At 39.5% G+C, this 22,898-nt stretch overlaps 1 protein-coding gene across 2 annotated transcripts in view; it reads left to right on the forward strand.

Moving 5' to 3' along the window:
• Positions 1-22,898, forward strand: part of IKZF1 (IKAROS family zinc finger 1) — a 65,158-nt gene that overhangs the window by 31,654 nt on the left and 10,606 nt on the right. The window contains exons 4-5 of one of the 2 annotated variants that reach the window (XM_030971322.1): positions 15,538-15,798; positions 21,564-21,731. In XM_030971322.1, coding sequence (XP_030827182.1) covers positions 15,538-15,798; positions 21,564-21,731 — 429 coding nt within the window. The remainder of the gene's footprint in view (positions 1-15,537; positions 15,799-21,563; positions 21,732-22,898) is intronic. The other variant, XM_030971323.1, reaches the window with a different exon arrangement.

Genomic DNA, 22,898 nt, shown 5'->3' on the forward strand with positions numbered 1-22,898 from the left:
CAGAGAGCAAATTTGTGTTTCTAACAGATGCAGCAAAACAGTCTTGTGTGTTCTTCTCCAGGGTGCAGTGGGATTGGTGTGGTTCAAAGTACTCAACTTTGCTTTAAACCACATCTCTTCAACTTGAAAAATAAGATTGAAAAATATAAAGCAGGTAAAAGTAAATAAATTAGGGATTTGGTGACTGTACATGAGGGAATAAATATTGTCAATGAATTATTAGATCCCTTGGGGAATAAGGAAATAGTTTCCTGACTTCTAATTAGTCCTGATCTTAGTACAGAGGAGCAATCTACTGTATCACTTGGACTTCTGGAAAAAGAGGAGGGCTGATTCCAAGCTCTGTGCCTGATTTGGAAAGGCAGAAATCCTGTGTTGTACCAGGGCAGTGAGTGAAATTTCAGCCTGGTGCTGATGTGACAGAAGTGAGTGAGGCTGATCTTGGGAGGGTGGGTAGGTGAAGATAAAGTAGGGACAGAAGCCCAAATTTCAGGATATCAAATCCATACTCTGGTCCAGACTTTTCTTTATGCTGAGATGCTTCTGAAGATCTTTTGCATTTAAGAAAAAATACTCTAGCAATTTCGTTTTGGAGTGAGTTTTAGCACCTCATAACTGAACGTGTATGAGAAGCACTATGCAGCTGAACTGGAGATGCAAGTTTTCGGTTTTAGGTCATTTCCCACACCAGAGGTACAGGCTGAGCCCCTCTCTTCTCTCCTTTCTCAGACCACTGATTATTTTGCCATGCTGGCCTCAGCGTTGAGGATAATTAAAAACTGCTTTGGCTATTAAACAGGTTTTGCTTTTTTTCTTTCCTTGAGGTAGTTGCCTTTGAGATTTGTACATCTCTCTTGGAACACAGTGATAGCATGGGCAAAGGTCAGTTGAGGAAAAATAAAATGTCTTTCCTGATTCTGCATCAGTCTGAGGAAGACAAAGTTTACTTATTGACCTTGAACAATCCTGGATAAGGAAGAGCTGGCTGAGGGCTCCAAGCACTTGTTATCCAATATTTTATGGGTAGAACCAAGGTTTATTAGACTGGACAGTAATTCTACCTCTGTATAATTCTGTAGGATGCATCACAGACTATGAGTAGCATTTTCATAAATACTTAAGTGATATAATTTTTTGGAGCTACAACTTCTGCCTGCTCCATGGTCCCTAATCTTCTTCTGTGGAACACATAGCGGGAGGGTGACCAGTGCATGGCCAGATTTCAGCTTTATGAGTTAGGACACTTGAGAGGCATGTACCTGGATAAGGGAATCACTCAGCACAGCAAAATGGCTTTTGAGTTCCCCGTTAAAAAAAAAAAAAAAAAAAACCAAAAAACAAAACCAGCTTATCCCCATTTAAAAAGAATTTAAAAATGTGCAGATAGGGAAGTAAGGGCACATGATGGATTAAATGCCTTTCCCATGGCCACACAGGAAGTCTGTCACTAAGCTAGGAATTAAACCTAGATTTTCTCATTCTGCATCCAGTGCCTTGCCCCCATTTCAGGCTGTAAAATTTTGTTTGTTATCAAATTCTCTGTAGTCTGAAGCAGTGGGACACTGAGTGTGAGAATGAGAAATAGTAGAGAATAAATCCTATTAATAATTGGTGAGAAACTGAGAATAGTTCTGGATCAAGTATTACCCATTTCTATTGCTATTTAATGTTCTCTTTTTCCAAGTTTACATCAGCATAAAAATCCCCTTGTAGTATTGTTCCTTAACCAAACTGCTTGTGCCTTTTCCTATGGCTAGGGTTACAGTGGAGCCCAATGCTTAGCTGTTTCCAACTGTTCTGGTTTAACAGTAAGTAACATTATGACTGGATTGGCAGAAAAGTGATTCTGTTTATGCCTCTTTTGTTTTACATTTCTCATCCAAAGTCAAATAGAAAAATTGCATCCATTTCCCGTGGAGAACATCCATGTCTATGTTCTCTCTTACCGTGCTCATTTGAGTTAACAAAACATTATTTTCTTGAGCTGCCACATGACTGAATTTTATCCTTGCAAACGCTGAACTACATCAAGAGGGGTTCCATTGAAGTGAAAACCAGACCAGGACCAGTAAAGTCAGAAGAAGGCAGGTCATGCCCCTAAAATCTGAAATAAGCAGAAGCCCATATCTATAGTAGGCAGGATATAACAAGCTAGGCAAAATCTTCACAGTGGTCATAGTTCTTCTCACATAAATGTACTGGGTATTTCACAGCTTGGTCATTGCCAGCCCTACAAGAACAACGCACTGTGTAAACTCTGCCCTTGTAGACTAGAGGTACTGGTGCTGTACCTGTAGGCAACTGGGAAACCAGTAACAGCTGCAGGATGAGACATGCAGTGCAGGTCTCCAACAGTGATTCCATCTCAGGGACTGTTGCCATTCAGTGTAGGGTAGTGGTAACTCCTTCCTATGCAGGTGGGAAGTCCCACATATCCCAAATTACATTAACTTTAGCTGAAGAAGTAAACACTGCTCAAGTGGCCCAGAGGATATTTTCTAATTTACAGATAAATGGTAGGGAGAAGAGCTGAACCTGCTGATATTCTCTGTTCAAGAGTATTTCAAAGAAAGTGAAACCTTACTAAAACCCATTTCTTATCACCTCCTGACAGCCTCTTTTGTGGGGAATAGCCCCAAATGGTTTTGACAGTTCTTCTAATAAGGTAGCTTTCATGCAGTGATGAACAAATAAATATACCACAGTACACCTTTCTGTAACATTCTTGTCTTTATTTACATGCAAGATTTCACCAATATCTTCCTGAGAAACTACAAAATTCAGTTAGCCACCAGATAAGACAAAAACTGGAGCTTGACTCAAAAATTATGCATAACTGTTAGTGTTGTGATATTTATAGAGGGTCATTTCCTATGTTTTTACTTTCTACTTAGCTCTTTATCAGACAAATTCTTGCTGAAAAGTCCCCAAGAAATGGAAGAGTGTAAAAAGCTGGTGTTCCTGGTCTGTTCTTAAAGAAGTCCATGTTCTGTTTTGTATCTATTTTGCCTGGAAATGAAGAAGAGAAAATCCTTCATCTGAATCTCAAATGCTTTCCTCTCCAGCCGAGTTTCATTCTGAACAAGTGGGACACATGATCTCAGTGGAAGGACTTCCTAGGTTGTCTGCTCCATCCACTGCCAGCCAGGCGGGATTGCCCAGTTAGGCAATCCCTGCTCTGCTTTAGTCAATTTCCTTCTGTACTATTCCACTCTGTCCCCCACGGCTAGCTTCAGGAAAAAAGGCCATTGTCTAATTGTGCCTTTGATATGAAGGTAAGGAAGGGACTAGTGGTTAGTTCAGGTTTGGAGGAGTCCAGATGCACGCAGAAAATCAGTTTGGTGCCTGTCTTATGGGGGAAGGGAATACATGTCAAGTGTGTGAATGTCAGAGAGTAATAGTAATCTGGAAGATTACTGAAGAGGCAAAAAAGGGCTAAATCTCTCTCTTTTCTCTCTTTTTTTTTTTTTTTTTTCTAAGCCCCTAAGTATAATTCCTGGTCTATGCTTCCCTTTATGTCACTTCTCCATAATTCTTAGCATTTCAGTTGGGCTGCTATCTCTTGGCTACTTCCTCTTTTCCTGCTTTCCTATATTTCATTATTTGCCCTTCTTCCTCTTAGAGTACTTTTATAACAGAGTGAGGAGGATGTGGAAACTGCAGTGTCACAACTGCAGCTCTTTTGTTTCACCTCCAGGAATGCAAAGCAGATCAAAATGGAGAGGCAGGAGTGGGTAGGTGAGTGAAGGAAGGGAGAGATTTATAAATAGGGAAGAGAAATGACAAAAAGTCAGAAAGTTTCCAACTTGGTAACTTTTAGATAATAGCCTTCCACATAGTTCAAGGTAATCCCAAACTGAACCATCACTGTGTCCTTGAATGCAAAGAAGAGATGCAGGCAGTACCAGTGTGGGGGCCTCCCATAATACTGCTGCAACAGAGGAGATAGAGCCATGATCTAGATAGAGCCATGATCATGTTTTTGAACTTGCCTGTAGAGATGAAAGCTCAGCAGAGATCTAGACCTGTATTGTGCACAGTTCTTAAAACTGTCCTTTCAAAACAACAGACAAACAAATAAATAATAGAACCTCAAAAGAAAAACTATTCTTACACCCCATGTCTGTGTGTGAAGTAAACCTTTGGAAGATAACAGGGTTGAAAATGAGATGCTGTAGCTCTCTTGAGATATTGGGCAGCTGGAAAAACTCACTCTCAAGGATTTTTCCAGCTGCTTCCTTGGGCACCCATTAGTTGGAGGCTCTTCTCTTCTTCTCTTCTCTTCTCTTCTCTTCTCTTCTCTTCTCTTCTCTTCTCTTCTCTTCTCTTCTCTTCTCTTCTCTTCTCTTCTCTTCTCTTCTCTTCTCTTCTCTTCTCTTCTCTTCTCTTCTCTTCTCTTCTCTTCTCTTCTCTTCTCTTCTCTTCTCTTCTCTTCTCTTCTCTTCTCTTTTCTCCTTTCTTTTCTCCTTTCTCTTCTCCTTTCTCTTCTCCTCTCTTCTCCTCTCTTCTCCTCTCCTCTCCTCTCCTCTCCTCTCCTCTCCTCTCCTCTCCTCTCCTCTCCTCTCCTCTCCTCTCCTCTCCTCTCCTCTCCTCTCCTCTCCTCTCCTCTCCTCTCCTCTCCTCTCCTCTCCTCTCCTCTCCTCTCCTCTCCTCTCCTCTCCTCTCCTCTCCTCTCCTCTCCTCTCCTCTCCTCTCAAAACCTTTCAACTTGAGTTAATTAAAAGTACATCATAGCAACTGGTATAGGAGTTAATCCAGACTTCTAGACCATGACAGATGCTAAGGAGATAAACAACTGTGGGTAGGGAGGAAATATGTCCAGACTGCTCTTTGCAGAAGGAGTTAGAGGAACAGTAGGTAAAGGTTTCCTGTTAAGCCAAGGGGACAAGGGGGAAGCTGTAATACCTTCTCATCTATGGCTGCAATTGGACTCAAGTTTCACAGCATTCTCAGTGCGGGTTTACTTTTTCTCCAGCACCCCACCACAGGAAGGTCAGGTTGTCTTAAAAATCTGAGTATTATTAGAAGTCAAAGAGATTTAAGCTCCCAGATAATTTTGATACTTCAAAATTGCTCTCCACTGCAGTTCCTTCCAGTCTGTGTGGTACTGCAGTGGACCAAGGATTTCACAGTCTCCCTCTGCTGCAGATTAGAAAGCAATAGCTGAACCATTTCTGGCATTTGAAATGCCAATATAGGTCCTTTTTATTAACTACTGCACTACTGATCAACTTACAGGTTATACCAAACAGAGTTTGTGAGGAAGTAACAAATGCCTGCTTGCACATGCAGGCTAAACAGAGGAAGTTTCTGAGATGACTGGATGCCCAAGATTCAGATACAGAGCTTGAGACAGTGGTCTGATTTCTTAGTGGATCAGCATTTTCCAGGGTGATCTGTTTTCTGATAGTCTAGTTTCATTAGTATCTGAAGTTGGGATGCCTCAAAACATTAATTGCTTGTGTAAAAATCTTTTGCTGGTAGACAAGTGTTAAAGGAATTGGTAGGCCTATTGAAATGAGTGGAAGAGTGTTTAAACACTAGTTAGACCTTATTCGATTATTCTGTTCTATACCTCATCCAGAAATAAAAGGTTTTGATGGGATAATTTCTGTCACCTGAATTATATAAGTTTCTGATGTTCATAATAATCAGTTTTGGGCTTCCTTGTCACAATTTAGTTGAGTGATTGGAGCTATTGGAAAATATTCCGTTTAAAAACTATAATTTTGAAAGACTTGTCCCTTGAAGCTCTGCCAAGCAAGGTGTTGGCTTGGATGATTTGTTGTTCTATACAAGTTAAGAAAATGTTTGCATTTTGATATAAGATACCCAGCATGGTGATTGTGACTGTCAGAAGATGGTGATCTTGCCTGTGTTTACAGTGAATTTCAAATGTCGGATTACTGATTCAAGAGACATAAAATAATTTTTAAACACCTTTTACACTCACCATCCTTAGATATTGCTGAAGAATTGTTCAGTGTTTGAGGAAGCTGCATCTGAGTGGATTGCCTCTCTCTTCTGGAAGCATGGTGATACCTGCACCAGAAACTCAACTAAACTTCAACTCTGCAGCAGAGTTACGTTCTGGTTTTGGAGGCACACTTCAGGACAGGAATAGAGACTCTTAAATTCAGTAGTTTCAAATCACAGATGAGGTGTGATTGCAGATCAGAATTAGGAAGTTCAGGTAGGATGCTGTAATATCTTTTATATATAAAATTTAGTCTTAACTTCTGACATATTTTTCTCCACATCTTTCTGAGAAACTCGTCTTTTTAAAATATTATCTCCTTCATCTTTTGCAGAAAGCTAGTGGAATCTAGGTTTTTCTCTTAACACTGCACTCAAAGACCCAAGAAAACAGTATTTGACTTAACAGTTGTTGTATGCCTCACAGAAGAGGCATCCAATGTCAGGGATGACTTATCATAGAAGCAGTGTGGTTAAGGATGGATTCTGTTCAGGAAAGGGAAGGTGTGCTTGTTTTTCCTGAGGTAAAATCAGGAAAACTGCAAGCATGAAAAATGATATAGAAGTGAGGAAAGACAAGAAGTCTCTTAAAAATGTGTACTAAACTGAGTTTGTAGACTTTCAGAAAAATCCAGATCTCTGAGTGCTTGCGAGTTTGCCAGCATCATTTGGGGTTTCTTGCCATTTCAACATAGAGGACTGATTGCCAGAGAGGGAATACAAGTCGCTGTAGCAAAGCATTGTCTGTGATACACAGGGAAAGTATTGATATTGTCCTGACGTTTTTCCCCTCAGAAGCTATCAGGTATGTCCATATTCAGAGAATTTCTTTGAGATTTCTGTAGAAAAATTTTTGCCTCTTCCCCAGAAGATGTAGATTTGGGTTTCTTTTTTCTGGAAGGTTGAGTACACTCTAATCAAGTAAACAGCAGTTTAGATTGCAAAACTTTCTCATAATATTTCTAAAATTGAAAAAGAATCTTCAATAACATCTGGAAAAATAACTGAGCACTCAGGGTTAACAGACCTAAAACAGGCTTCGTAATTCAGCATCAACTTCTTTGCACAGTCCTCAGTGAGAATATGTACTTTATCACTCATAAAGTGATGACTGTATTTTATTTGCTTTAGTCTAAAATAAGCTTTCGATATCCCTGGGGTTTTTTTCCCTTGTGTCATCTGAGGGGGGCACAGAAGACTCTGCTCAGCAAATTTTTTTTAAAGTAGGCAAGATAATAAAATTTTCATAGTGTATTCCCTCCCAAGTGCTGAAATCACTGGGTTCCTCCCCACTTCATCCTCTGACCTCTTCTCAAAAGAGGACGTTGACAGTGCACAGCTTTAGCACGACACCCAAAGGCACCTCCCCAAACCTAAACACAGCTGCTTGGTCTAAATTTAGATCTACTGACCCTTTGACAGCTATGGGGAACTATTGGTGCAAAATGTTGCTCAAGGCATCATAGTGATAGCTGAATGGTCCCTGTAAAAGTTCCTATGTCCGTTCACTGAGAGTGAAGGCTGAGCACATTGTTAGCACACATGGACTTGTTAACACAGATGGACTTGCAAGGGCCTGACCCTGAGACAGGGTAGCTCTGTGTCACTCTAGGCACAAAAATAAGGATGTGCAAGCAGCTCACTGAGGTGGTACATGAAAAGGGGAGGGTTTGCAAAGAAAGGCAAGGCATTTCTGCATGCACTCTGCATTCAGGGCAAGGCAAATAAGGGTTCTCTGAAGGAATATAAAAACAGTTCATCTCCCTGCCTTTCCCTGAACCACAGAACCAAGGGCACTTCATTGCTCCAAAGTGGTAGTTTTGTTCTTCAGGGCAGCAACTGTTGCCTTCATCTGGTACCTGACCAATACCCTCTGTTCATGTTCAGATTTCACAGGCTTTTCTCTTGGTCAAACAAGCTTAAAACTCCCCTTCTAACTACAGTTCACATTTTTCATGTGTAATTGATCACCTTATCTGTTTTCAATCGTGTTCTGCACTTTTTAAGCCCTTTGCCTTGTTAAGGGATGCCCACAGTAACTCCCAGAAGAGCCTAGCTGTTTCTTCCATCTTGTAGAGTTTCTGGTCTGCCTGTTGAATCTCAATATAGTGTTTCCTCTTCTCCAAAATACTAATCTTTGCAGGTGCATACTCCTTTCATGTTCTCCCAGCTGCCACGTGCAACTCCCTTTACTTGGAGTTTTGTTGCATTAGTTGAAAATGGGTCAACACCCATGAATTTCACTAAAGCATGCTTTGTGAAAGGATTAGAGAAGGGAAAAGCCTTATAAATGTTAGGATATCATATATCTGAGGCTTTGCTTTTCCAGGATAACTGTTGCTGTGTGGGGAAGAGTGTAAGCCACAATGATTGTGCCGGCAGTCTTTTTAGAGAATGCTGCTTTGGAGGTTCCAGTCTCAGCACATAAGCATGTGTGTAGTAGACTCCATGGAACCCCAAGACATGTGTGTTCATGGACACACCTGTGTGAACTGAGAATGTTTTCAAGTATGGTTATTTTTTTTTACCTCACTGTTGTGCATCGTTACTTAAGGTTACTTTGCTTTTTAAAAATTTCCTGCTAAGGGCTCTTTTACTACTCCCTCATCCTTTAATGCCCATATTAACAAAATTCTGGTGAAAGCAGAAGAGACAAAAAATTTGAGAATGAAAAGTGCTGTTATTACTATCATTTGTCAGCAAACCTTTCTCTTCAGTTTGAAAGTGTTCCCAGCTTACTTCTCAAAGCGGAGACGTGTCAATTAAGTCTGGTACCAGCAAACCTGTGACAGTTCCCTTAGCTTCTCCATCATGCAGCCAGTAAAAGATGCAGAGCATTTCTAATCTAGGAAGCATGGATTACACATACATGTAGAACTTGAGAAAGAGGTTTAGCATGGCATTTCCTGACAGTGTTATTTCTCTTGCCTTTAAAGTCTAGTTTTACTTGTAGTTCAGATGATGAACATCAAACAGCCCAGTAGTTAACTGTCTTTTGGAAAAACAACTTGAATCCAGTACCAAATGTATCAGGAAGTGTCACAACAAAGACAAGAAATATGAACTAGATCAGCCCCTTGGTTTGGTTACAGATCATTTCCTACTGAAACACAAATTTGGAAAAGTGTATAAAAGGCACGTATCTTCAAGTGTATATTTAAGGACATTATTTGAATCTGTCTTTAACCAATGCATCTTTATTGGTCCTTTAGAAAATTCTTGTAGGTAGCTAACAGGAGGCTGCTGGGAGAATTTACAATGGACCAAAAGCCACTTTTTGTACCTAGAGAGGACATACTTTGTTGGTTGTTTTGTTCACTTGTTTGATTCCGTACAGTTTGATTTCACTGTAGCCCCTAGAAAAACATGTTGATGTGCTTTGCAATGCAGTGAAGCACAGTTCCCTGCTCCTTTCTGCTGAGGACAGGCTGTGCATGCTGGCAGGCGCTGGCGCTGGCTCACAGGGCAGGCACCTCCCCCAGACAGCAGCAGGGAGAAGTTACACTCATGGGTGATGACATGGGTGGAGCTCCTCACACCAGTTGTCCCGCGGGAGATAGCTTATCTGTGGATGCCTGTGTTTCTGGAATAATATCCATTTGATTGAAAGCCAGAATTAGAGTAGGGAAGAAATTGGCTGCCAAGGGCTGATTGGCACTTAGAGTCAAAGGAAGCAGCATGGACCCTGCAGCGAGGATCTCCTTATCCGTCAGCACCAGCCTCTCTACCTGCAGGTGTGTCCCAGCATTTCCTGCTGCTACTCTTCTTTCTGTTATTTTTGTTTCCCTTCGAAAAATGCCCTCTAACGTTCAGCATTTTACACAGAGACACACCACAAACACTTGATTGGCACTGCCAATGTGGTGCTTATGTAGAAAGGAGGGAGCAGAAGAGTAATTTTTAAGAGCACTTGGGGTGCACCTGCTTTTTCTGTAGCTAAATAACCAGTTAGTTTGATCAGTCCCATCTCTGTTCTGTTGTGTCATCTGAGTTAGACTGAAGAAGAGCTCAAGGCATTGCATTATGATTCCTCTGCCCAGACCTTTTGTTGTCATTTTTCACACTCACACAGTTATTTGTGTCGCTTCAGAGCTCATAAGGGAAAGAAATTATTAATGGAAACATAATTTAAGTTAAAGAATTGATCATCATTGTTTGTTGTCAAGTCTGGCTCCTTAAATATTCTGTGGAAATTTTTCTTTCATTTCTGAGAATGGCATCCTACACCTACAGTGCTCTTGTGGGGTGAGAACAGAGCTGATACCACAGTAAATGACCATGATATAAAAAGGAAAGGGGGAAGAATTTCAGTGCATAAAACCAAGTGCTAAAATTTTCATATGCAATTACAAGACAGAATAGCTGTTATGTCTTGTATCAGAAATGACAGGTGGGATTGCTGACAATATTGTTTTCTGAGTACGTATGTAAACAAGAAGAGATCCTGTCTGCATTTATTGACACATGTTGGCATGCTGAGGTGATTTATTTTGGCCTGATAAGTGGGGTTTCTTCATCTTATTCTGCCTTTTTAGCAACATTTTCCATCATTTGTTAGAAAGGATGGTGTTAAAAGTTTTTTCCTCACGGATACAGTGATAAGCTACTGTTCAAATGAGTCAGGTAGGATTGCTGGTTGAATAGGTATGGTGTCTTCATGAGAACACCTGGATTTTAAAGCTAAGATTTAAGCATCAACTAATATCAACTAAATACTTCTGACTTGTCTTGGAATAAAAAGCAAGCCATGAAAACAAAAAATTACAGGCACCCAAACTATTTACAGACACTTGAAGAGAAATCTCTCTCTGCTCTTGGCTACAAAGTACAAACAAGACATTGCATGACACAAAACCAAATTATTTGGATTATTTTCAAATAATGTCTAAAGGATAAGTTCTTAAAGGCAGGTATATGCCACAAGATACAGTTTAGTACTGACTGGGATAAAATGTCAGCTCCCATTGAAAATCAAATAATTCTATTGTTTAAATGCTTCAGAAGCTTCAGTGTGATTTGTCTTTGTCTGCTACTCTTTAAAAACCTTTGATAACCAGGTCTTATGCTTTTTTACTTCTTTAAAAATCCCACTGGAGAACAATATGACTTGGGAGGTGAATGCCCCCTTCCAAATAGAATTATGGCCCAGGTACTGAAACCTATGCCATTGCCAAAGTCTCACAAAACTGAAAGCATTTTACAGCTGGGAGGGACTCTCATAACTAAAAAAGAAGGTAAATTGGCAGTGGATTGTAAACAAATTACTAATTGTTCCCATGCATCTTTTTTCCAGCTGCCTATTTCTCTGTCCTTCGAAAGCCACCCTCTACGTCCAGTTTCCCAGGAGGTCTGTTTGTTTTCTCCTTTCTGCTTGCCATCAGCTCTTTCACTCATTGCAAAATGCCTCCCTTCCATCTCCATGTTGCTCAGCTCTTCCCAGGGAAGTATGATGCTGTCTGCTCTCACACCATCCTGCTTTCATTACTGCCCCAGCCCAAGTCCGATGTGGAGCCAGCAATGCTGCTCTTCAGTGATAAATTATATCATCACCTCTCTCCCCTTTGACATATCAATTTATTTTTTTCCAAGACTTGCGTAAAGCACCTTTAGCCATAGAATACTTAACGGATGTTTTAACATTAATTTAAAATGCTCTTCAGAAAATCCAAAGTGAAATTTCCAGTAAACATAAAGAGACCATAAGGAATAGCCAGTGCCCTGCTTTTGGGTAATTTTTCCACACTCTGGACAGGTAAAAATGGAGTGGGGGAAAGCTGTCAGTTCAGTGGCATCAAAGAACTCTGCATCCCTTCCATAGGAAAAAACGTTTGTATTAAGAGCCCTGAATTGTGATAATGTGTACAAAGGGAATAAAATTCCAAACCTTTTAAGGTCACCTCCAACCAAATTGAAGTGAATTAATTAATGAGTAATTTCTTAATGGTGTTACAAGAGCCAATGATAAATTATTACCATGAGTTATTTTTAAGCTAATTAATGAATGCATATGTGTGCACATAGCTATGGATGTGTACAGAAATTATTTTTACAAAAACCGTATTGGGGAGCAGTTTCAGAAACGGGTACAAAGTCTGAGTATGTTCTTAATCAGTGCACATGAAAAGTATGGTTTACAGGTATTTTTCACATCGTTGTTGCTCCATAAGTGATTTCTCTACTATAACAAGGGAGGGACAAGATCACTCTCACAAAAGTAGAAAACACTGGTGGTTTTTATTTTCAGTATAAGCCCCCAAGGGAAAAAAAAAAGAAAGTATACCTTGCCTTTCCTATTATTTAGCTTTAATAAAAGTCCTTAGCATTTTTACTGGAGAGATTTGTCTCTCCTGTTTTGTCTCCTGCATCAGTGGGACTTTTTTCACCAGTTCTTGTATTGCAGACAGATTCACAAGAAGTACTAAGTTTGAACAGGGAGAGCCTTTTTTTTTGTTAATTAGACCTATAAAATTTCTGTGAGGACCCAGGATGAGTCAGATGCCCTCAATGTTCACCATCTCTCACTGGCAAAATGAACTCTGCACATGAACTCAGCCTCTGCCACAAGCTGCACTGCCAAATGGATGCACATCCTGGGTACTCAGCCTGGTCTGCACAGGGACATTCATTGAGCAGTACAGCTGCAGCAGTCCAGGACATAGCTGTGGAGAGCTTTAGTGAATATTGGCTAGATCAATATCCCTGTCATTGCTTATGTCAAGTAATGAACTCTAGCATTACCTGTATCAGCATGCCCAATGGCATAGTAATTTGTATGTGGCTACTTATAATATGCAGGGTATAATATATTTGTACAACTGTTCTTTGTAAATACATTGTGAGAACAAGCCTTAGAAGTACAAACCAAAAATATGCCAATATACATAATAAAAAATACATATATATGTAAACCTGAACTCCCTCTTCTTCCATTGCATAAGACCAGCAAGCGCAAGAGGAAAACAGCACAATTTCACTTTTTATAACTTCAGAGACTAGAAACAAGGATGTTTAAGAGATTTCTGTCACAGAAGGAGGGCATATTGGCAAAAAATAATTTCTGAGGAAGCTGCACTGTAGGGGTCTGGATTGACCCTTTTGAGACAAGTGTTAGCAAGAGTTCCTCTTGACTTCAGCAGGAATTACTGCCCAGGCAAGGGGAATACCCAAGAGCACATAATGCTTCTAGAAAACATGATAAAACTTGTTGGCTGCTTTGGAAGAAAAGGGCATTTTCGTAAATGGGAATTGTTCTAGATGAGTCAGGATTCCCCTGCCAGCTGTCCTTCTCCTGTTCCTCCTTCATCCTAAACTGCTTATGTTGCTTCTGTGATGCTAGTTTTGTCTTTCTCCTAGGTATTTATCTTATAGCAATAGTGCCATCTTCTTTTACATTTACTGCTAGCAGCACCACAAACCAGCATCCTGTTTGCCTTCTTTATTGCAGCTGCATACGGGGCGGAAGGCTTTAGGGACTTTCATGCAATAATTCCCAAATCTTTTTCCAGTAAGTATACTGAAGCTCAGTTCACTACAGAGCATTTCCATCTAGTTCCTACTTTTATCATTTTTTTTGTTTGTGTCATTTCATTTCTGAGTAATGTATGTTTGTCTGCATGCACTTAAGTAGTCTGATCTTTTTGTTTTGTTCATGTGTGTTTTGTTTTAACTTAACAAAAAATCTGCTTCGAAAGTTACTTTCTCCAAATTCCTGGCAGGCAAGAAGCCTATAATTGTTTAGTAAAAATATGTATTTGTTATTCTTATAACTGAAAGGAAAAGAATTAGATGTAAATTGTGGAAAATCTTGTCATATACTCAAGCCAAATATTTCTATTGCTTCCATTTGCCATGGTGAAAACAGCAGTATTAGGTTGTAGCCCATTAAATTTGCAGAAACAGTTCTGTTTAACCAGTCATGCCATCTTTTTAAGTCATTGTTCGGTCATTGATTTTTTTGGTATATCTAAATTATTCCTCTTTCTAGAACATACATTTTAAAGGAAAACTGCTATTTATGATATGCACGTATTCTGGTTTGCGTATGATTTCTATCATGATGCAATACTTGAAAAAACATTAAAATACCTAGGTTGGTAAACCTTTTAAAAGGTGTCCAGTCAAACAGTATTCATAAATGTGAAGACCTTTAGGCTCCTGTTTCCCAATAGGATTTTGATTCAGATACTCTTGTCAGTTACATCCGTGCACTCCTTCTGGGACACCTGTGAAGTTGCAGGATGTATCAGAGAAAAGCTTTTCAATCCTCTCCATTTCAAAGAAATATCAAAGTCTTTCAATCTCTTGAGGTAATTATTATCCGTAGCTTTTTGTTATTGCATTGCTACACCATCACTTTTTTTAATGAGGTTACCATAAAACTGTTGTTCCACAGAAGAAAGAGACCTGGACTTTATTGGGTGAAACAGATCCCTCATATTCTTAGCTACCTACTGAAGTAAACTCTTTGGGTTTTTTGGGTGGGGTGGGATGAAGGTAGAGGGGGTTTTACTGTATGGAAAGTAAGATTTTGGGCAATGAAATGGTCCTTTTCAGCCCAATGAAGAATATTTTTTCACCAAAATCACCAGATTAGAAAAGAGGGAAATAATAGCAAAGATTTTTTTAATACATAAAACATCATACAGTCTTGTGGAGAGAAGAGGAATGAATACTGGCATGAAGTTGTCTGAATCTTGACCCTTTTTCTTAATGTTGAAGTTTGCTGTGTTCATATCACGTCAAATTTACTAGTCTCTATGTTATCACATGTTGTGCGGTTGTAGCAAATTTACCTAAATTCTTATTCTGGCGGCAAACAGTTGTCACCTATGGGATTACAATGTAAAGGATTTATCCTATAAAATCATAATATTTTTCCCATACATCCTTTTTTATTTGACTGGTTTTTAATCATAACTTCTGGTTATAGTAACAGTCTCCAATAACTCAGCGATACTAATCTTGCTGTCCTAGAAACACAACTATCACTCCTATAGCTTCCTTAAATTCTTCCTTCCATCCTTCCCTACCCTGATTTCTTTATCAGTATTGTACTCTGCTTTCTCATTGGCATTGCTTACCCCATAGAACTGCAAACCAAAAATTTGGATTCCGTACAACCCTAGGAATCTTCCTGCCAAGTGGAGAATGTTGCATTTTCTGTTCATTTGTATCCATTGAGTTGAGTTACTTCCACAATTGTTTTGGACAAATCCCTGTGAAGTGGATTAATTTTAAGTTTCATTCCAATTAGCCTGATTGTCAGAATGAAAGCTATAAACACAAAAATCTCAAAGCGACCTAGAAACAGACTTGTAATATTGTTTGGGTTCCCAGCTCCCTGGATGCCTCATATTTGTTTTAGTGGTATTCACTGTTCATTGCTCCATGTGTTACAAACTCATCACATTGCCCACAAAATGATAGTTGAGGTCACAGCATTTGTTATTTAGTGATATTTTACCTGCTGTTTAGAAGTTAACTCTTTTCATGTGATTGTTTCTTTGCCACATTATTTGTTCTGTAACCAAACTGAGTGGCATCCTGTATTGTTTCTTTCAGCTGGTAATATTAAAATAGAGACTCAGAGTGATGAAGAGAATGGGCGTGCCTGTGAAATGAATGGGGAAGAATGTGCAGAGGATTTACGAATGCTTGATGCCGCAGGAGAGAAAATGAATGGCTCACACAATGGCCCAGGCAGCAAGGCTTTGTCAGGAGTTGGAGGCATTCGACTTCCTAACGGAAAGCTAAAATGTGATATCTGTGGGATAATTTGCATCGGTCCCAATGTGCTCATGGTTCACAAACGAAGCCACACTGGTAAGGCCTGCCATAGTTTTTCCTATAGTTGACAAGAACTGGCCACATGTTAGTTACTAAGACTTATACTCTGCATCATGCACGTGTTGCCTCTTCTAAGGTAATGCAGCATGGGTGAGCCTTTGGAACTCAGTTATTTTGGTACATCTTTTTGGCCTGCACAGAAATTGAGATTTCTTCATGGAAGTCCATCTGTTGGGCTAGAAATTGTGCTGTTTGTTTGATTTGATACAACAAAAAAAAAAATTGAAAAATCAAACTTAAAAGAAGTCTTGTTTAATTTCTAAGAAATGTCTAAGAACTGCTGAAGAAAAGCCCATTTGTAGCTAACTCTGAAATTAACACAGTTGTTATGCTTCCAACAAAACAGAAAAGCTCATTATGGATCAGTGATTATGAAAGTGATTGGAAAAATATTTATTAAGAGAACTGTATTGACAGATTTAGTCAAAAAATACTTACATTTCATGTCTGGTGTTTCATTAAGTAAAAACAAGTATTGTCATGGGTCAAATGTGCACTGAAGTGTTTCCACCAGGGCACTAAAAGAGACATGTAAAGATTTTGTTTCCGTAGAGATGGCTTTTCATTATACAGTGCTGTGAATATTCTTTTCTCAATTTTCTAATTCTGATTAGTCTCAAAGAGGGACAAAAATGGAAAGGCTGAAACAAATGAAAAAGTAAAGAGTGAATCTCACCTTGCCTGATGTAAGATATCTAAAAATTAGGCTTCCAATCTAAACTTTAATGTCATTCATAGCTAAAAGAGAAGAACCAAACTGTACTGTTATTCCACAGAAGTTGCTTTGAAAATAAATTTGGGATTTGGCATTTTTACATGAATATTCCAATGAGAAGGAATTTTAAAATATTTTTAAGGTAAGAATTGATCTGTCTTATAGTTACATTTGACTGAAATAGTTGTGCCAATAAACACATAGATACTTTCTTCCTCCATATCCTCACAGTCTTGCTTAAATAACTTTCCCAGAATTACTAAGCAGTGAGATTAACAGAGTGCTTTCAGAGTTAAAATGGAGAAGATTGGTGAAAAGGCCCACAATGTGTTCCATTGCCCTCAGTGTTATGTCTGTCACAGGAACTGTGAGCCATGGAATCGTGCGATCTGTTAGTGTAACATGGGGTAGCCACGTTCAGAAGCAATGCTGCTACATTGCCTACTTCAAAGTACTCTTCAATTCTATGTGGTAAATCCCTCTGTCAGGGAAGAACAGACAATTTTTGGAAAAGCCACAACTAGTACTCAGAAGAGAGGCTGTAGCCTACTTCCAAGATATGAAAAGTACTGATTGATCTTTTCTCTTTTCTTTTCTTTTCTTTTCTTTTCTTTTCTTTTCTTTTCTTTTCTTTTCTTTTCTTTTCTTTTCTTTTCTTTTCTTTTCTTTTCTTTTCTTTTCTTTTCTTTTCTTTTCTTTTCTTTTCTTTTCTTTTCTTTTCTTTTCTTTTCTTTTCTTTTCTTTTTTCTTCTTCCTTTAAAAATGGATAAAATGAACACATAAAATGACTTGTACATGAGGCCTTTTAAACAGACCCATAGGCTGAAGAGGTTGCTGTAATGGTTGAAACAGTATGCCGCAACTTGAAATGCACTTAGAGGTAGAAGTTTTTGTGCTTGCTTAAGCAGACTGCTCTTTTGTTAAAAAAACGCCACTGTTGCTGGATCAGAGAAGCTGTTTCAGATCCCTAAGGGTCCATGGCAGTGTTTGCACCAGGGCTAAATGTCCTGTGTGAGAACACACCTGACTTTAGGGAGGTGGTGGGCACAGCTGCCTTTGTTTCTCATGAGCTCCTTGGTACCCAGCCTGCTGTCTCTGAGCATGAGCAGGGCTGCCTGGTCCCTGTGACAATATCCCCAGGGGCCACCTCACTAAGTGCCAGGTCATTTCCCCAGACCTTCAGCTCCCCGAACCTCTTGCCTGTTAGAGGGACCCATTTGCCTGCCAATGGTACTTGGGGTGCTACCACTCAAAGATTGTCACTTGAAGATTTCTTCACCCTTTGCAGAGCTCTTCCCTTACCAACTAGACCCTCTTTTTAATAAGGGAATATAGTTCAAGCCTACAGTGGAAGCACCCCACAAGAGGCACTTTGTTCAGCACAACCCTCTTCTTTTACACTCGATAAAACTAAATGAAACTTTGTCCCTGGGTCCTTCCATGCAAAGAATGCCTTTGCTTTCCCTCCTGCCTCATCCTCAGCTCCTCTCCTGAGCAGCCTCTTTGAATGAGCTCAGGTGTTTTTTCAGGGGCTGGCAAAGGAGTGGAAGTTCAGAGCTGGTAGTTTAAATTAAAGGGACGTCATGGGGAAACAGTGGTGACTGCTTTTCCTTTCAGCTGCGCTGTGAAAATTAAAGTCGAAATGGGATATACTATTACAGACATTTAACTGACTATGCAGAAGCCCATTTCAATACATGCCTGGTGAAGGAATAAGCCTCAAAAATGAATTACTTTGCTGCTAATTCATGTAAAACCTGCATATGCAGTGAGGTTTTCTTAAATAAATATTTGATAAATGAACAAAACTCTAGCACACTAAAGTGCCAAAATAAAATGACTGCCTGACCTGATAAAAGATGTAATTGTTTTTAATGAATACACCTGCCAAGTGCAGATATGCAGAGCAGCACCTGATATTTCTGCCCTCTCCTGTCTGCAGGCAGCTGTACAGCACTGACTGCTTCCTAGCACCTTACCTGTTGCTTACATCTGCAGAGCAAATCCCAACGCACGGATGCCTAGCTCTTCTCACTCCCATTTCAGCACATTCATTTTCTCCAGCTTGCCACTGCCTTGTTTGGTGTTTAAGAAAAAGGAGATCTTGAAAGGAGAAAGAAATTCCTGCTCCCTGATACTGAAACTTCAGGGTATATTCAGGCTTCTCTTGCTGACTGTGCATATATCTGCATATTCATGCATATCTGTGTATGTGTGTGCATAGGAGTATATATTGCCTCCTTATGTGTACACTAAGTTAAGTCACCACTTAGTTCACTCACATCTTGTTACTTGGTTCTGAATGTCTCAAATTTAGAAGGAGGGCTCAGCGTGTTAGAGGTCTCTGAGTGTTAGGTGATCTTGTCATTGTTTAAGAAATTAGAAATATTTTAATTAAGATTATAAGCATTCTTCATTGAATACATGGTCCAGGGCCCAAGCTCCTACTAAGGCTTGCAAATCACTGCAACAGTGATAATGATTGATTGAATTCAGGGTCCCACTGCAGTTTTTGTTCCTGGGCCTATATTTTTTCATGGCTACATGCCCAGGACAGGTATGTACTGTTCAGACCTGGAGAAAATAATGCACTGTTTAGACTGTTTAGAAAAAGAGTCATTATGTATTTTTTATTTCCATCCTGTTCCATCCTCATTTCTGGAGGTATCACCACACCCAGTAACCTTCCATCAGTGGCTGTCAGCATCCTGGCAGGTCTGGGAGTTTTGCTGAGTTCAATAAAGGAGGCATTTCCTCACCCCAGTAGTTGCATCATGGACAGCTAAGGGCCAGCAAAGCTACACAGTGCTTCAGGGTCTTTTGGTGACAGTGTTGTTCTCTTTCTACAGCAACATAAGTTCAGGCTTCCTTACATCTGATCCCACTCTAAATTCTGTAGAAGTCTTTGGTGTGCAGCAGTCTCATTTGAAATGCTGCATCCATCTTTTCCACCTAGTGCAAGACTTCACCCTGTGACTGGGAGGGCTGTAGGCTACAGATACATTGCATTCTTGCTTGCTTTACATTTCATGCCTGGAGTACTTTTATGATTCTTGTTTTGTCTTCTTACAGTCCTCTGAGTAAAAACAACAGAAATGAATGCTAGAAAAGCTACTTAGTAAGAATTAACTACTTCTTCTGAATGTGCCCCTCTTGCTGAGCTGACTTCTTCCCGTTTACTGTTTCAGTCCATTTCTGAAAAATACTTTCTGCACAGAGTAACTGCCCCAAAGATTAAGTTAAGTAGAGAGACACTTACCTGTTTTCTTTTCTCCCTAACCATACCATGCATGGCTTATGAAGTACATTTCAAAGTCCTGTAAGGCTTATGCTGGCATTTTTGTGTGCCATCCCAGCTGAACCAGATGTGGGTATAGTTTAGATGAACAGAGCTACTTGAGTAGCTCTTACAGTTCATTCGGTTTGACAGGCACTGTGCTGCTGTGCTTGAAACTGACCAATGAAAATGTCTTGCCATAGAGGGGATTCACTTGGCTCTTTGCTGAATGCTAAAGCTGCCAGCCCTGATGGCAGAGTTTTCATGTTTTTGGGTTGGGACAGTGCTGCTGTCTAACTGATCTTCACCTGTTCTGGTGCATTACCCAGAAGTCAAAAATGATCATGCTGCACATATATGCACATGAATATGCACATAAAAAGTCATCTTAGGTGTGCAAAATGATACATGAATACATGATGTTTGAGAGAGAGAGAAGGAAGAAATTGTTTTTGTTTTTCTTTCTTTTAGTATTTTAACTTCGGCACTGAAATCTTAAATACAATATTATTGTTGCACCAAAAAATTATAACTAAGAACAGGTCATCTTTGGGCTGTTTCTAACGTTGACACACTTACACTTACTACAACAGATTGAACTGATGCCTAAGAGAAACAAAATTCAGCAAATGTCTTTTAAAGGCTAGTTTGACTTAGTTGAGGACTGTACAGAAACAGGCATGCAGAAGCAGTTCTTGCTAATAGAATGCTCTTATGTATAATTTTTCTGTTATTCCTATCTGGTACAACTGGAAACATATTTTATTTCCCATTGATTTCAGAAAAGGCCTCATCCATCTTAAATTAAAAAAAATATATACAAGAAAAACCAAAAACCCCCAAACTAATAAAATACATTGATTTTAACAACACTAAAAAGCAAACAACAGCCATATTAATTTTTGCAAAGGCTTTGATTCACTTCCTTGATAACAAACACCAGTTTAAACAAATCAAGGCTGTGTCTCTTCAAGTTTTTCCCCATCTGTCCAAAGTGTAAACCATCAGAGCCTGTTTGTGCAGCTCCTCTGCTCATACCTTACCTATAGAAGGTTTGGGACTTAGACATGGAAGTAAAGAGCTTCCTTTGCACTGTCTTAACTTCTGTGATTTTACTCTCTAGCTTTCTCTCTTTTCTCTGTCTCTTTCCTGATTTGGCTGCTTAGGGACAGACAGGTAATGGAGAAGAAATTGAAAGGGAAAATACAGGGAAAATGTAAATGAAAAGAAGTTATTATAACTGTTATAATGAAGTGCCTTTCATTTAAATATAAGAATGTAACGCTGAAATGAACTTGTGATCCTGAAATGCATTTTTAATGAGTTTCCTTTTTATTTTGCTGCTTCAGTGGCATATTTTAAAGACCCTTTGAAAAAAGCCACATTAAAAACCTCACCAAATGCCACAACATGCAAAATTGGATATTGGTTTATTCCAAAACTGCTGATCAGGAAGAGTGGCTCTTCAACACAAAATGTTGCAGTCACTTTATTTAAATGAGTTTGAATTTGCATTGTGATGTGCCATTCTGATTTAGAAAAAAAAAATTAGATTTTCAGATCAAATTGACCCAGCCAGTGAAGCATTAAGAAACTGGCAGGTTTAGTCTGAAAGCCTCATGTTATATCAAACCTGCAGCCGGTGGAAGTCACAGAGCAGCAGTGAGAAAACAACTTTCTCCCTGAAATCTTTCTCTTGTTACCTCTAAGATTTTTTTGTTCTCACATATTTTCTCCTTCTTTCCATAGGAGAACGGCCTTTCCAGTGCAATCAGTGTGGAGCCTCCTTCACCCAGAAGGGCAACCTCCTGCGCCACATAAAGCTGCACTCAGGTGAAAAGCCCTTCAAGTGTCACCTGTGTAACTATGCTTGCCGTCGCAGGGATGCCCTCACGGGACACCTGAGGACTCACTCAGGTAAGCGAAGGTTTGGGAATAACCAGGCATGCTTATCACCATACCTGCTGAGGAGATGGGGGTGGCTACCAATCCTGAGAGCTCTTCTCACCCTGAGTAGCCCCATCTTGGGGTTAAGCAAGCTGTGAGCTGGCCACAGTGTGTTAGCAGCAAAGAAATGACTAAACACACATCACACTCATGACCCTTCACCAGAAGAACTGGGTTTTTTCCCATACTTCTTGGCTGATTCAAAGTTTCTGTATTAGAGTTTTATCTTACGAGCCCCATGTGAGTAATCCATTTCATAGAAGTATGAACATGACTTAAGCTGATGAACGTTTTAGGGTTAGAGATAATATAAATTTGAAACACAGTCTTGTATTCATCTTCAGCCTGAGGAGTGAATACTACATACAGCATTTAGCAGGAGTTATTTGTTGCATGTTGTTATTACAAGTACTTTGAAAGAGAGAGTGGGGACAAGGCAGAGGGTGGGAGAAAGAAAGACAATCATCTTCCACAAAAGAGGATGCTCATGGAGTTTTTCAGCATGTGTCTCAACAGTAATATGGAGATATGAGTAAATAGTTTTGAATAGCTACACTTTCCCATTACCATGAACCTCTCATTGTTTGACAGAAGCTACAGTCACAGACCTTCTGTGAAGTAAAACCAATGTAGCGCATTTAAAGTGCCTTTAAAAGCAGAGTGCTATCTCATGTAGTTCCCCAAGCTAAGCTGCAAATGCAAATTGCTATTTGGATGGGAGACCACCAATACAATTTGCTGGAATTGACACTGGTAATGTTACTTGTGAAAGTTGGTTTTGGGTTCTGGGTGGCAGAAGGGGAGCTCTCAAAGTGATATTTTTGTGCTCCAAAAAATTAGGGAAATTCTTCTCTAGCACATGTATTGAATAATAACACGCTTAGATTTCCAAAATAATTTCTCTTTGTCCTGTTTTTTCCCAGCCTGATTGAGGAAGGCACATATTTTAAACAGCATTTTGCCTCCCTCTCCTTGTTGTCATTGATTTTCATGGACGCACAATTTGAAACATAGTTTTCACGTACACCTCTATATGAAATCTCACCTAGACACTCTTGGTAAACCCTGAGGATTCTGTAGTTAAAGAGACAATGCCTAAATTATAGATAATGATTAGTTCCTGCAATTGGAAAATTG

Source organism: Camarhynchus parvulus, chromosome 2 (assembly GCF_901933205.1).
Source record: "Camarhynchus parvulus chromosome 2, STF_HiC, whole genome shotgun sequence".
NCBI lineage: Eukaryota > Metazoa > Chordata > Aves > Passeriformes > Thraupidae > Camarhynchus > Camarhynchus parvulus.